Below are 14,986 nucleotides of genomic sequence, written 5' to 3'. Positions count from 1 at the left end.
ACCCATGTCCGCTACCAGATAATGGCTAGTATTTTCTAGGCCACAAAGAATGTCCTGAGTGTGCCCAACAAGGAGGTTATCAGCACGCAGAACGACGTGGAGAGGTTGGAAATCCGAGAGCAGACTAAGAGCAAGTCGGAGGCCAAGTGGAAGTACAAGGTGAGATGTGTGTGTACAGGTATGCTGGTGAGTGAATCTACCCTCAGGGAGGGCTATGTTAGTGAAAGAAGGTGGTGTGGGGGGCAGGTGTGGGCTCGGTGGTATGTGTGTGTGCCTGTAGGGTATGTCAGGTGTGTGTCTGCCTGTCTGCAGGTGGGCAGTGCCGTGAAGGTCTTTGAGGGTCTGGGTGTGCACGTGGCTTCCATGGAGCTACCTTCTGAGGGGCTGGCATGGGCACATCTTGGCCTAAGAGCATGGATGGCGTTGCCCTTTGTAGCCTGCCCTGGTTCAAGCTCACACTCCCTGGAGCTGGGCAGCATCCGAGGGCAGGTCCTGTGGGCCTGGGGCTGCAGTGGGTCCCCAGGTGACATGTCAGAGGGAGGAGGCTGCCCAGTCCAGCTGCCTCTGCCCACTGGGCGCCTGTGTGGGGCTCAGGGATGGTCCTGCGTTTGCTTTTCAGAACAGCAAACCCGACTCCTTACTGAAGATGGAGGAAGAGCAGAAGTTGGAGAAGTCTCCTCTGTCAGGGAACAAGGACAACAAGTTCTCATTTTCCTTCTCCAACAAGAAACTGCTAGGGTACGTGAGTGCTTGTGCCAGGAGGGGTTGGTTGCACATGTGCCACATGCCACACACACACCCTGAACACCGCCCCCCCACATCACACACACACATCCCCTGCTTGTGCACACACGACACACACATACACCCTCCTGGAGGGCTCCGTGGTGAGCCCCCATGCTGAGCTGGCGCTGTTGCTCGGCACACCCCTCATGAGGGCCTCCAGGCAGACTCCTTTCCTGCCTCCTAAGCCAAAAAGCTTGGGTAGGTGGGGAGGGGGCAGTGGTGTGTGCCAGCAAGGAGTAGGAGAGTGTGATTGGGCAGATGTTAGCCGAGTGGCTGTCCTGGGCTGGCACAGAGGACATGGTGGGGGTCAGGATCTTGGCCTTGGAGTCTAGAGGCCAGTGGGGAGGGGCTGGTATGAATCCAACACTCTCAAATCCATCTAAAATTATGGCCGTGATTGGGGCCATGGAAGAAGGATTTGTGGGGCCTGGGGTGCTGTGGAGGCCTTGTGTGTCCAAGGGAGTTGGTGGGAGGGCTTCCTGGAGGAGATGGCACTGAGCTGAGAGATGGGGGCACCTAGCCTGGGAGGGTATGTGTGTGTGAGCTGGTGTGTCCGGGTTCTGGACTGTATAAGGGGTCTCCATCTGCTGACCAGTGTGGTGGGCTGTCCAGATGGGATGTTGGTGGGCCAGACACCCTGTGCCCACCAAGAAGCCCCTCGGTGGCTTCGGTCCCACACCCAGTTGTATGCTGAATCCAAAGTCTTGGGTGGGTGCCCAGCAATCAGGAAGCAGACACGTCCCAGTGGGAATGGGGCCACTTTTCTGCTGTAGGCCTGAGTTTTCTCATCTGCAAGATGGGGGGGAGAAGGCCATTTTTAGGTGGTGGGGGAGCAGAGCCTGTCAGCATCTTGTGCTCTTGAAGAGCCTGGCACAAGTGGGCCTGTTATTCCCAAGAGCTCACGGCAATGTGCCAGGGCTGCTTGGTGAGCAGGTGGGTTGGGTCTGATCTGCAGGGGCCCGGCTGCCCTGACTTCACGGCCCTGAGCACGGCCTTGATGTATCTGAAGCTCAGCTGCTGGGTCCCAGGGAGCCGGCTGCCCTGACTTCACGGCCCTGAGCATGGCCTTGATGTATCTGAAGCTCAGCTGCTGGGTCCCGGGGAGCTTTTGCACAGCATTAACTCTATGACTGACCGACTGCGCTACAGAGTTTAGAAATGGACGGGAGAAAGGGAGACATGATTCTATAACTATGTCACACCTGTGTGTGTGTACATGGGTGTGTGTGTACATGTGTGTTGTGTTACGTAGCTCATGACTACACCCAGCAGGGCTCACTGCCAGCCGTCCTCTGTGTTTCCATTGTTGGGAATCAGAGCCGTACCTGTTGAGAATCACAGATGCCTGTGCCCTGCCTGCTGTCCCCACTGCTGAGTGTGTGCTAGTGCCCTCAGCCCACAGGGAGACAGCGGCTGGAGCGTTGGACTCTCCTCATTTGCAGTAGCCCTGTCTTGCCCCAGGAGAGAGATGAGTTGTGTGAAACTTTTTAGACTATTGTGTCTATACCTCGGCCCTGAAATTATTTTTCTAGAATAGCTATGTAGAAAACCCAGGCCAGTTGGCACTGGCTCCATCTGACACTGGGCTTGTATCAGGCCCCAGGGCAGCCTGAAAGAAGGCGTGCTCATCCGTTGGCTAGGGTGAGGGGGCAGTGGGGGGCACAACCTTAAGTAGCCCGAGAAAGGGCCAGGCATATACCCTGTGGGTTGTGCGCTGTCTTCACTGGGGTCACGACATTGGAGAGGAGGCTGTGGGGTTGGGAAGGCTCCAGCCTGGCTGTTGGTCCTCCAAGACCTGTGGGGGGTGGTGCTGGGGGCACCAGCCAGGCTGTGTGGATGTCCACTGACCGGCCTACTTCTGCCGCCCCAGCTCCAAGGCCCTCAAGCCACAGCCAGGCCCAGGGGTGTTTGGAGCCTTACAGAACTTCAAGGAGGACAAGCCCCAGCCAGTGCGGGATGAGTATGAGTACGTGTCGGATGACGGGGAGCTCAAGATTGACGAATTTCCTATTAGGAGGAAGAAAAATGCTCCGAAGAGGGACTTGTCCTGTGAGTTGGGGGGACATGGGGAGGGGGCAGGCCCAGCCCCGTAAAGGCCATCTCAGGCATGTGGAGTGGGCATCGGGTGCGGCTGGACCAGGGTCCCCCTCTGCTCCTCCAAAACTGCTGCTGACTCCCATATGCTCTGCTTTCAGTCCTATTGGACAAGAAGGAGCCGCTGCCCACGCCCATTACGAAGCCAAAGCTGGACTCGGCTCTCTACAAGGTAAGCGAGTGCCTTCTGGGTGACTGAGCTTTCTGGGTGGAGTGCAGAGGGGGACGTTCTCCTGGGGAGGCTGGCTGGGCTCCAGATGTGGAGCTCTGAGCCCCAGGACCCTGCACAAAGGGACAAAAGCAGATGTGGGACTTGTGGCAGGTCTGCAGGTCTCTGTGAGCGGTGGGGCCTTGGGAACCGCCCTCCGTAGTCAGATCCACCGTGAGGATAATGCAGCTCCTCGATGCCGGAGGACTGGGGTACAGGGAGTAGCAGACCAGACCGGCTGGGACTTGGGTCTTGCACTAAACATGTGGGGGTTAAGTTAGATGTCCTCCAAGGCCATGTATGTCCAACCCAGGATGCGGTGGCTGTCTCCAAGAAAGCCAGGTTCCCTGTTGGGGTCATACCCTGCCTGCAGAGCCCAAGGTGTCCCTGCAGAGCCACTTGCCAGGGGCTATTAACCGGTGTCCCTCAGGTGCAGGCACACTGCCTGTTCCCAGTCCAACCACGCCGACTCCTCTTGTATCTATGTTCAATATTGGGGTCTCATGTAAGGTCCTGTGAACCAAGGTTCACCTGGGGAAATGGTGCAGGCGGGGCTCCAAGATCCCAGTGCAAAACTCTGGCACCTGTGCCCTGCTCTGTGTGTCTGGTCAGCCAGCCCCATGGTGCTCATTACAAGGACAGGCTCTTTAAAAACCTCTTTTTCTCACTGAAGGGAAACAGTAGTCCCTACTCCTACCCCCAAGTCCTTTTCCGACCGGCTACTCTGTCCCCACAGCAGAGTGATGACTCCTCTGATGAGGGTTCGCTGCACATAGACACGGACACTAAGCCCGCCCGCAATGCCAAAGTGAAGAAGGATGGCGGGGGATCGGCTGCGGGCATCTTGGACCTGCTGCAGGCCAGCGAGGAGGTCGGCGCGCTCGAGTACAACCCCAACAGGTAGGCCCGGTGCCCACGGGGAACTTGGGGAAGTGGGTGCTTCCACAGAGGTGGGCCAAGCAGGGCTCCGTCAGCCCACGTCCCAGAGGCCAGGCGGCCAGAGCAGGACTCCTGCCTGGCAGAGGTGGTGCCAGGTGGCCAGAGAGGTGAGAGGGGGCTGGCTGTGCAGGTCCTGTGTGTTGCAGAGCTCCTGAGCGAGGGCACAGAGCTCTGAGGACGGATGATTCTAGATGCTAGATGGGGAGTCAGGTGAGAAGTAGTTCCACGTTGGGGCCATGGAGGGAGGAGTCTGTGGGGCCACCATACCTCTAGGTGCCTGTGGGGAAGCAGGGCCAGGCTGGGCACCTGGAGGGTGTCAGGGTTGTTCCAGGCCAGGACGCCAAGCTGTCTCTGTCTCATCACTTCCTGAATGCCATAAAAATAACATAAGAAAAATTCCACAGTGTGTGCCCAGTGTCGGGGTCAAGGGCATTTAATGGGCCTCTCTGGGACCCCAAGCTGGCTTCCCTGCAGAGCCCTTATCTGCGGCAAGGGAGATGATGGCTTCAGAGCTCGGGGATGTGAGAGCCCACTCCCTGAGGAGGGGCTGGATTGGCCAGGGGTCCCAGCTTCCCACACCAGCTGGGGGGGTGTATGGGAACCAAGCCACGCTGTCCTTGAGACCTGTGTGCATCCAGATGTGCGGCCTCAGGAGCCCACTGGCTGCTGGTGTATATGCGGTTCTTTCCCTGAGGACCTGAGATTCTGGGCGGTCAGGCAGGCCAGGACATGTGTCTGCTCAGCTCAGGCGGTCTTCTCTACCTAGGCCTGCCCAGTTGCAATCCTTTGATTTGAGAGAAATGGATTAATCCTCTTTGGGTTTTGCATTGGTGGAAGGCCACCGGGCTTGTTTTTCTCATGGTGGTCCCAGTTAAATTCTCTTTTGATCCCAATGAACTTTTGTTTTTATGCATCATGGCCATTTTTTTTTTCACATGGAATTTCTACAAGTACCACAGACAGACAACCAAGGGATCAGGGCCCACGCCCCCTGTAGCCTCCCCATTCTGGGGACCCCAGCCACCATGGTGGGGGGTGGCTCCCCTAGTCCTCGAGCCAGCAGGAGAGTCCTGCTGCACTGATGGGGAAACTGAGGCTCAGAGAGCTTAGGTGACTTGCTCAAGGCCGCACTGCCAGGAAGTGGCAGAGGCAGGGCCAGAATCTCCATCTGCTGATAATGGAACCCAAGCGTGGGGGTCCTGGAATGTTAACCATGCTGGGCGGTGACATCCAGCCAGGAATGACTTGGCTTGAGGAAGTCAGGGCTCATGTGACCTGCTCGGGGTTCGCTTGGTCCTCCAGATCTGCGCTCCACCCATCCCCCTCTGCCTCTTAGTCTGTGCTTCCAGAATCGAGGTCCAGGGGCTACATGAGCCTGTGGAGGCAGCATGTCAGCCCCCGTCTTAGACAGTGGGACTCCGGGAGGCGGATTAGGGCTTGATTGAAAAGCGTTCTTGCTAAATCAAATGGTTGTATTTTCTTTCATAAATTACCATTATTTGTGCAGTGTTATGCTCACAGACAGCCATAGGCGCCTTCTCTCATGGGACTGGAGTGTATGGCTGGAGGCTTCTACAGAGCTGTGGGGTGCAGATTTCCTGTTCAGCATTAAGTGGTTTCTGTAGATGAGCAAACCTAAGCCCCTCACTGCAGAGATGCCCTGTGGCCTTTGCAGTGGTGGGAGGGACCCTGACCTGAGGCCCTTTGCCAGGAGGAGAAGCCTGGCTGTGAACCCCCTTTTCCTGGAAGGTGCTGGTGCCCGGGCTGGCCCCTCACCTCTTTGGAGGTGCCTTTCTTCTGGGAAGGCTATGGTTAGCTGGCACCTCAGTGACCGGTTGATGCTCAGACCCTGGAGAAGTGCCCTACACACCCTGGGTCCCCCATGAGTTCCAGGGAGAGGCACCCCTGGGATGAGGGCAGATGGGGCTGATGCCAGAACTCTGCATGGAGCTGGGACACGGGTGCTGCAGCTTGGGCTCCTGACTGAACCTGGACACAGCCTGCCGGGAGGAGGGCAGCCAGTTTGAGGACGCGCTGTGAACTGCTCCGTAGGCACACGCGTATGTGCTCACGCACGCCTGCACACGTGCATGTGTGCCTGCTGGGGCTGGGTCTCCTCGGCCGCCGCAGGCAGTTCCTTTCCCAGGTCTCCCATTTGGAGTGTAGGTCAGTGTTTGATGGTCCATTTGCTCTGTTTTAAGTATTTGCTGTTTGGGAAAAGCCAGCTGAAGAAAGTGGAGGAAAATATGTTAATTTCTTGTGGATGGTTTGCTTAGTGTTTACTGCCTGGGGGTGAGGGAAAGAGAGGATTTGGGTATGATAATTGGAGGATTAAGGTATTATTTTCCATGCGCACTAGTTAGACTTTGCTCCTTGATTCGCCGGCCCATGTGGACAGCCTGCAGCCCTGGGCTCCAAGGCCCCTCCCTCTCAGGTTGCAGCCGAGCTGGGCTGGGACCATGAGGTCCAGATGGCACAGGCAAGCGGCTGGCTTCCATGTTGGCTCCCGGAGGACCCTCATGGTGAGTGTCCCGGCCCCCACCCTCCCATCCCTGCAGGAAGCCAGGTGTTTGTCTGGGCCATGAGGCTGGGTGAGGGTGCCTGAGACCTTCAGGGTGAGCCTGGAAGGGCCTCATTCGTAGAGCACTGGAGAGCCTGGCAGAGGATGGGGGGCCAGCTATCAGCTCTTGCTGGCTCTAGTGCTGGGTCGGGGGCCTGTCCCTGCTCAGAAAGCATCAGCGATGATGGTACAACAATGATATTACCGCTACTAAATGCCGTGTGCTCTTGGCTGGGTCTGGGTAGCCCTTTGCCGTCATGGCGTGGGACAGTGGGGGTCGGGGGTATGCTGGGGCAGGTGGAGAGTCTGGTGGAAGGCTCCCGACTCTCCATGGCGGTCTGACCATACTTGATTTTTCCCATTGTTTGTGCCTTTGGAGCCGTAATCCATTTGCTTCCAGCAAAACCCCAAAACACTGTGGTCCAGTGTGTCTCGGGCAGGGCTTGGGGAAGTGGTATTCGTGCAGCGCTGCCCAGAGAGGCGCCTGCCCGTCGCCTCCTCCTGGCTTGGGGCAGAGTCCTTGGCCTGGAGCCCAGCGGTACCCCTCACAGGATGGCTTTTGTCCAAGCTTGCCTCGGTGGGCCCCCAGGACCACAGGGGACCACCCTCTGTGTCTGTGCTTCCTGGGGCCAGCTCCATCTCCCTGCACCCTCCAGACTCAATCTTGGGAACCTTATTTCTGAGCAGGGACTCCTTGTTCTAATGTCTTACTAAACATGCTTCAAATACTTCTCGGAAGTGGAGGAGGGAGCAGGGACCATGCAGAACCACCAGGGGCCCATGTGGACTGGCACTTTTGGGGGCTGCTTCTGGGTCTGGCAGCCCTGCAGGTGGGTCCATCCCCTGGGGGCACATGGGGCAGGCAGGAGGGGCCCTGGATGTCAGACACACAGGGCGGGCCCGCTTCTGGGGCTCCTGGGCCTCCTGGGTCTGTAACCAGGGAGGAGGGCTAAGCAGTGCCCCACTCCAGGTCCTGCTTCCTGGGGTCCCAGGGAGCAATGAGAGGTATGGCCAGGCTCCCCAGAGGCCGGGGTGGGCCATCCTGACCCAGGTGGACAAAAGCCTGGGGTGATGGGCAAGGGTGAGGGTCTGGGTGCTGGTGCAGGTGCAGTCATGAAAAGATGGTGTGAGTCACCTGGGGAGATCGAGTGCCATGGGAGGGAGAGGGCTGTGCTGCCCCATCTCAGGTACCAGATGGGAGGATGCCCTTGAAGACATGGGGGAGGGAGCGCTTGGGGCTGGGGCTGAGCACAGGAGTCCACGGTGGGTGGAGGTGTGCACAAAACCAGCTGGAGTGGAAGAGGGAGGGAGGAGCGTGGCCTGGGTCCCTGGGGGAATCTGCTTGTTGACTTTTTGGTAGGAGAGATCAGGAGTAATGGCACCTTTGTCTACCACCTTCTATCCCTCTGCCCCTCTTCATCCCCTCCCTCTCTTCTCTTTTTATGCCCCTCTCTGTCCCAAGGCCTCCAGCCCTCCTTTGGTGTTGGGGGGTGGGAACAGAGGGTAGGGGAAGGGGATAGCTGGCTCTTTCCATGGGGGAGTTATCAGCTACCACTGTCCTCCTCCCCACACCCTCTGCTGGCTGCTGAGTGGGAGGATGTGTGGGCCATGGGCTGAGTGCCTGTCTCTCTGTGCCTCCAGCCAGCCCCCCGCCTCCCCCAGCACACAGGAAGCCATTCAGGGAATGCTGTCCATGGCCAACCTGCAGGCCTCCGACTCCTGCCTGCAGACCACATGGGGTGCTGGCCAGGCCAAGGGCAGCTCGCTGGCGGCCCATGGCACCCGGAAGAACGGGGCTGGCAGTAAGAGCGCAGGCAAGCGGCTGCTGAAGAGGGCGGCCAAGAACAGTGTGGACCTGGATGATTACGAGGAGGAGCAGGACCACCTGGACGCCTGCTTCAAGGACTCGGACTACGGTGAGTGCCGCTGTGTGGGGAGCGGTGCTAGACCTGGGGGTTGGGAACCGGGCCCTCTTATGGATATGATTCACAGACCTTAAAAGTCACCCTTTAAAAGCGTGTAACTCAGTGGTGCTTAGTGTATTTGGAGGGATGTGCATGCCACCATCATCACACCCAATTTGAGAATGTTTCATCATCCAGAAAGGAAGCCCTGCGCTGTACCTGTTAAGAGTCAGTACGTCTCCTCTGGCCCCTGGCAACCACTGCTTTATGCTGCCTCGCAGGTATTCCTGATCAGGGTGTGTCACGTGAACAGAAGTGCACAGTGTTGGTCTTTGGTGCCTGTCTTCTTTCATTAGCGTACTCTTCAGGCTTCATCCATGATGTAGCACATGTCAGCTCTTTGTTCCTTTTGATGGCCGAATAATATTCCACCAGGTGGACACACCACGTTTGTTTATCCCTTTATCCATCCACAGGCACTTGGATGGCTTCCACCTTTTGGCAGTTGTGAACAGTGCTGCTGTGAATGTTGGTGTGCAGGGGGTTTTGTATGGCCTGTGTCTATGGTGCTCCTGTGGTGTATACCTGGGTCGCTGCCTGTTTCACCTTCTGAGAACCTGCCCGACTCTTCTCCACGTGGCTATACCATTTCAGACACGTTGAGACCGTGTCCATCCTATGTCTGTGTAGACAGAGAAACCGAGGCCCAGAGTGGCTTTGTGGCCCTGAGTCTGAGGTGGGCAGCGAGTTGGTGGCTGGGCCATAGCTGTGGCCTCTGCCCAGGGGCATGGCCCCTCGCCTCCCACTACAGCCCTTCCTTCCAGGCCTGGCGCTTTGGGTTCCAACGGGCTCTGAAGGAGCTGCTGTTGGCCGCCTGGGAGGGGACTTGGAGTGAAGACCTGCCTCCATGCCTCAGCCCGTTGCCCATAGATGTCCCAGCCCCCGCAGGGTGCGCTGTGCTCCTCAGGGTCAGGGCTGTGCTGGCCCCCGTGGTGCAGGGCCTGTTTTCAGTTCAGTCCTGATGGTCTGAGGGCAGTGTATTTGTCCTGGAGACCCTGTCCCTGGAGAGCCCTCCCGTGGTGAGGCTGGACCTGCCCTATCTGGTGGACACTTTCAGGCCTCACTGAGGGGCCTGCCGTGGTCTGACAGATCAACAGCGGAGTGAACTCCATTTTCTGGGCACCATTTTCTGGGTTCGGGTGTCACAAGCCTTGGAGGTTGAACCTGTAATGGGAGGAGGTACCCAGTGAGTCACCCAGGGCTGCCGTGTGGGTCTCCCTCCTCCAGAGACTTGCTGAGGTTAGCCTGGGGTCCTTCAGAGCCACTCAGTTCCGTGGACATCAGATGTTTTCTTCTCTGATAGCAGCAGAGGAGACGTTTTGAGAATTGGGCATTCAAGTGGGTGCGGTGGCCAGGCTGGGGTAGGAACAGCTGGTCATGGGGGCTGGATGGAGCCCCTTGTCTGGCCCTCTCTGGACCTCAAGGGGGCCTGGGCTTGACAATTTCAGAGGCCACCTGTGCCTATGCGTGTGGCAGCCACACCAGGAGGGCTGGTGCTCTGCAGCCTGGGGACAGCCTGGGGGATGCCGCTCATAAGCTCTGCCAGTAGCCTGCAGCAGCCACCCTCCTGTGGCCACACCAGCAGCCCAGCCCTTCTCCCCTTTGCCGCTCTAGTTTACCCCTCCCTGGAGTCGGATGAGGACAGTCCTGTTTTCAAGTCCCGTTCCAAGAAGAGGAAAGGCTCAGATGATGCTCCCTACAGCCCGACAGGTAGTGCTGGGGGCTGGAAGGGGAGCTCCATCCACACACGAAGGACAGCAGCCGTGTTCCACACCCACTAGCTCTGTGCGGGGGCTCAGATGGGGTGTCACTTGCCTGCGGGAGCCTGACTGGGGTTCCTCTTCTTTCTCCCGGGACCTCAGCCCAGGTGCTTTTGCAAGCTCACCCAAAGGCATCCCAGCTCCTGCCAGTAGGGCAGTGCGGTGTCCCTGTCTTGAGGTGGCCCTCTGCCTAGTTTCTCCTCAATGAACAGCCCTGGGAGGGTCACGATTGCACCTGACCCCCCATCATGGCAGCCAGCGGGGTGGGGTCTGGCTCACCTAGCACGTGACTTCCCTCCTGACCTCTCCTGTCTTGCTGGTGTAGGGGAACCAGCCCCACACCAGGTTGGGGCCCAAGCTGACACTCCCCGAGTTGTGACTTGTCCCTGGGATCTGGGGACAAACTGGGGCAGGGCCGGGGGATCCCAGGAGGGCGCACAGGCAGTGGGTGGCTGCTCGAGGCAGGCTGACCTTCTCTCCCGCAGCGAGGGTCGGCCCGTCGGTGCCAAGGCAGGACAGGCCTGTGCGCGAGGGGACCAGAGTGGCCTCCATTGAGACCGGGCTGGCAGCTGCCGCAGCCAAACTGTCCCAGCAGGTGAGGAGGGGGCCCCCTCCTGGGCTCTGGCTCCCCAGATGCTTCTGCTCCCCCCACCCTCATGTACGGAGACCACCCAGTCTGGGGCTGTCACAGCCTTGGGGACATTTGAGTATTGCCGACCCCGGTTCCTCTAGGCTCCCAAGTCCCTGCTAGTGGGAAGCAGAGAAGCTGGGAACTGGTGGCAGGAGTCTCAGGGCAGCTCAGAGTGGGGTGGTGGGGAATGGAGGGGGTTAGGGTGACGGGGGCGGGGGCCCATACTACGTGTCCACCAATACGTAAACTCAGATTGAGTCTGTCCACTACAGCTGAGTGCTGGTGCCACATCCCGCACGTCCCTGTGTCCAGGACGGCCCACCTCACGGAGGGGGGCCTGGTGGTCTCTCCACAGGCCCCAGTACTGCTCTGCAGAGCTCGTGGTGGCTGGAGGTGGGGCTCGGGCGTGATCCAGCCCTTTCTGCTCCTGCAGTGCTGGCTCGCTCAGCTCCACGGGAGAAGCCTTGTGCACAGCAGACCAGGCTGCTCCCAGGCTGCAGGCTGCTTCCCAGTGTCCGAAGCCTGGCCAGCCCTGTGGGGTGACACACCTGCATGTTTTGTTCAAAGGAGGAACAGAAAAGCAAAAAGAAAAAGAACACCAAAAGGAAGCTGGCTCCCAACACCACCTCCCCTTCCGCCTCTGCCGGCACCACCTCGGCCTCCACCACCTCGGCCTCCACCACCTCGGCCTCCACCACCTCGGCCTCCACCACCTCGGCCTCTACCACCTCGGCCTCTACCACCCCGGCCTCCACCACCCCGGCCTCCACCAGCACGGCCAGCAGCCAGGCCTCACAGGAGGGCAGCTCACCTGAGCCCCCACCAGAGTCCCACAGCAGCAGCCTGGTTGACCACGAGTACACGGCAGCCGGCGCCTTTGCTGGGGCCCAAGCCGGCCGTGCCTCTCAGCCCATGGCCCCTGGGGTCTTCCTCACCACGAGGAGGCCCTCCTCGTCATCCCCCAACAACACCGCTGCCAAAGGTACCTTGCCCGCCGACCCTGAGTCACCTAGACTTGCAGACTGTCCCTGTGGATGACCACAGGTCTCCTTTGTCCCTGCAGCCATGTGTGTGTATGGCCAGGCACTCAGTCAGTATGTGAAACAAATGGTCCCTTTCAAGACCAAGAGCTCTGGTTACTCACCAGGGGGGTCCTGGTTACCTTGGAGTTAGGCCTGGCCCTTCAGACTCCCAGGGCCTCGGCTTTGGGGCCTGGCTTGTAGTCAGAGTGTGGTTGGTGGTTTGCCGAGGATTCACTGGGAGGAGCCTAAGGTGACCCAGGCTCCTCTGTGTGAATTAGGGGTGGGACGGCTGGCCGGGTCTCGTGGCATTCCCCACTGTCACCCCCCAGACCCCTTGCACCATGGGCGTGAGGCCCAGCCGGCCATGGACATGGGGAGTGTGGCTCTAGGTGGCCCTAATGCCATCCCTGGCCTGTCCCTACCCTACTCACCACGGCCCAACCCCTTGTCGACATAGCCTCTGAGTGGGGCGCTTTGTTGACAATTGGTGGTTTTGGAGGGATGCAGAACTCCCTGGACCTGGGAATTGCAGGCGCATTTTACAGACAGGGTGGGGGCTCAGGAGGGTTACAGACCCCCATCCCACATGCTGCTCCTGTCACTCATCTGTCCTTTTTGTGTCTCTGCCTCCCCCAGGAAAGCGTACAAAAAAGGGCATGGCCACTGCCAAACAGAGGCTTGGGAAAATTTTGAAAATTCATCGGAATGGAAAACTGCTCCTTTAAAGATTGGAAAGCCAGGATCCTTCTGCTCCGCTCAGGACCCTTGGAGCCCTGCTAAAACATCAGCCCCCAGGAGGGTGGCCTTGCTGCCTCACCCCAGGGAGGGCCTGGCCTCTTCCCGGCAACCATCCCCCTCACATGAGCATCTGTTGCTTCAGCGGGCGGAGCTCGCCAATACGGACAGACGTCCTTTCTCAAGTTGCTTAGAGTGACCAGTTCCCGAAACGTGGCCCTGCCAGTTTGAGGACCATTCCAGTTTCAGGACAGCCTCCAGGCATCCCCGAGCCTGGGTGTGATTGCAGGGCCTTTGCAGCTCTGCTGGGAGCATGAGTCCTTCAAGGAAGGAGGAGTGAGCCAATGCTCACCAGGCCCAGAGTCTGAGCTGGCCACAGGCTGGTAGCCTCCAGAGGCTTTAAAAAAGGCAAAGAACACTAGAGAGGAAGAGGAGGAGAGATCGGGGTGTGTATGTGCCCCCCTTCTCTTCCCAAGTGATTCTCAGACAAGTCCAGAGACTGTTGGGCCCAGCCAGGAGAGGAGCCTCTGTGCTCCCCGGCTGGTGGGTGGTGGGCCGGATGGTGGGTCTTGCACCCTGAATGCCTGGGGCATTTCTCAGGGCTGGCTGGGGCCATCAGCAGGGTCAGTGTGTCAGTGTTGGGGAGGGGGAGCCATCATGGGGTCCCCAGGGAAGGGTTCAGGCCCAGACACAGTGTGGGGCCCAGGGGGCCCAGGCTAAGCCACATGGGTGGTCCCCGTCCAGCCTGACCATCTATACTCCGAGAAGCACTTCCCAGCCAAGGCACCCCGCCATATGCCTGGTGGGGCAGATGGTGGCCGGGTGGCCCGAGGACTTGGGGGCCAGGCACTTCTGTCTTGTCACCTGTTAACGTTTGGTGTCGAGTGCATGGGTGGCTCCTGGACCACGTGTCTGCCCATCGACACGGAGGGGCTGGATTTGTTTCTCAGGCAATCCTGTATTTTAATTTTAGATGTATTTCCTGAAGCATATTTTTCATAGAATGTAGCGTGTAAATAGCTTTTTAAATAACTTCTTTTTTATAAGAGTAAAAGTATCTTTAGGAATTTCTTTCTATAGAGTCCTTCATTAACATTTATACGAGTTTTTTGCCGAGTATGATGAACAGTTGGGTTTCCGATGCTTTTCCTTTTCCTTCTTTCTTTGTATTATTATGGTTATTATTATTATTTTTTCTTTTAGGAACTAAGGTATTGCCTGAAAAACAAGTGATGTCTTTGCAGCCTTATATCTGTCTTTACAGAAGCAAACAGTACACAAAAGATCTATTTCAGACACATTTGAAGAGGAATCTTCAACTTGAATACCAGCTCTTTCTTTCCTTCTTGTTGATGAAGGGGGTGGGGGTACAGTTATTTTACTAGCACCTTGTGAAGTGTTTCTGTGTTTTGTGATGCTGTAATTTATTAATGTTTGTAGCTTTTTATATTTGTACATTTCTTATGAGCTTTGTTTATATGCCCATCCCTGGGTGTTCTGTCCATGAGGAGAGGCAGCTTTGCGTGGGCCTTGCCACCCTTGCTCATCCTGTTTGGGGGATGCAGCCCCGGGACCCAGAGGCTGGGAGGGGTGAGCCTCATGGGGCCCTGACTATTCCGACCCGGCGTTTTGAAGGTTTCCTTTCCTGTCCTTGTTGAACATTTATATAATCTAACCTGGCCATCAAGCTGTTCTCTCTCTTCCTCTCTCTCTCTCTTTTATTTTTTTAATTTTATTATTATTATTTTGGCAACATGTACATTTCTAACAAAGTTTATTGTGGCTATTAAAGTGTTTTATTTCCCAATTCATATTACTCTTGTATCGAGTCCATGAGGTCTAAGGTAACTTAGATCAAAGTTTTAAAAGAGTAAAAATATTTCAGGTTTTGTACAGAACCATGTCTGTGTCATTTCTGCCTTGTTCACTGTCATCCACTCTGGTGGTGAGGACGGTGGGGATCCTCGACGTTGGGGAGAGGAGTGGGCCAGTGAGTGGGCTGGGTGTGAGGGTGGGCAGTCAGGCCAGGCCCCCTACCCAGGCCCAGCCCTGGCTGCCAACTTTCCCCTTGGAAAGCCTTTGGATTGCCCACAGGGCATATGTACTGCCCTGCACCCCAAAGCTGCAGCACCCTGAGCCAGCCTGCAAGAGTAGGCAGAAGAGACCCTTGGTCAGAGTGGGCAGCCTTTGAGACCCTGACAGTACCAGCCCCAGCCCCTAGCATCCTCAGGAGCCTCTAGTACCTTCTTGGTGTTCACAGGTGTGCAGTTTAGTTGAGTCCGGTGAG

At 57.5% G+C, this 14,986-nt stretch overlaps 1 protein-coding gene across 4 annotated transcripts in view; it reads left to right on the top strand.

The window, feature by feature from the left end:
- Nucleotides 1-14,597, top strand: part of PHF2 (PHD finger protein 2) — a 94,382-nt gene extending 79,785 nt beyond the window's left edge. For 2 of the 4 annotated variants that reach the window (XM_032635343.1, XM_032635346.1), the window contains exons 13-22: nucleotides 40-159; nucleotides 620-738; nucleotides 2,657-2,835; nucleotides 2,982-3,052; nucleotides 3,825-3,988; nucleotides 8,229-8,503; nucleotides 10,166-10,261; nucleotides 10,797-10,906; nucleotides 11,510-11,924; nucleotides 12,601-14,597. In XM_032635343.1, coding sequence (XP_032491234.1) covers nucleotides 40-159; nucleotides 620-738; nucleotides 2,657-2,835; nucleotides 2,982-3,052; nucleotides 3,825-3,988; nucleotides 8,229-8,503; nucleotides 10,166-10,261; nucleotides 10,797-10,906; nucleotides 11,510-11,924; nucleotides 12,601-12,689 — 1,638 coding nt within the window. In that variant the 3' untranslated portion in view covers nucleotides 12,690-14,597. The remainder of the gene's footprint in view (nucleotides 1-39; nucleotides 160-619; nucleotides 739-2,656; nucleotides 2,836-2,981; nucleotides 3,053-3,824; nucleotides 3,989-8,228; nucleotides 8,504-10,165; nucleotides 10,262-10,796; nucleotides 10,907-11,509; nucleotides 11,925-12,600) is intronic. The other 2 variants (XM_032635344.1, XM_032635345.1) reach the window with 2 other exon arrangements.
- Nucleotides 14,598-14,986: the final 389 nt, after the last annotated feature.

This window comes from Phocoena sinus, chromosome 6 (genome assembly GCF_008692025.1).
Source record: "Phocoena sinus isolate mPhoSin1 chromosome 6, mPhoSin1.pri, whole genome shotgun sequence".
Classification (NCBI taxonomy): domain Eukaryota; kingdom Metazoa; phylum Chordata; class Mammalia; order Artiodactyla; family Phocoenidae; genus Phocoena; species Phocoena sinus.
This window is presented reverse-complemented; position numbering and strand designations above follow the sequence as displayed.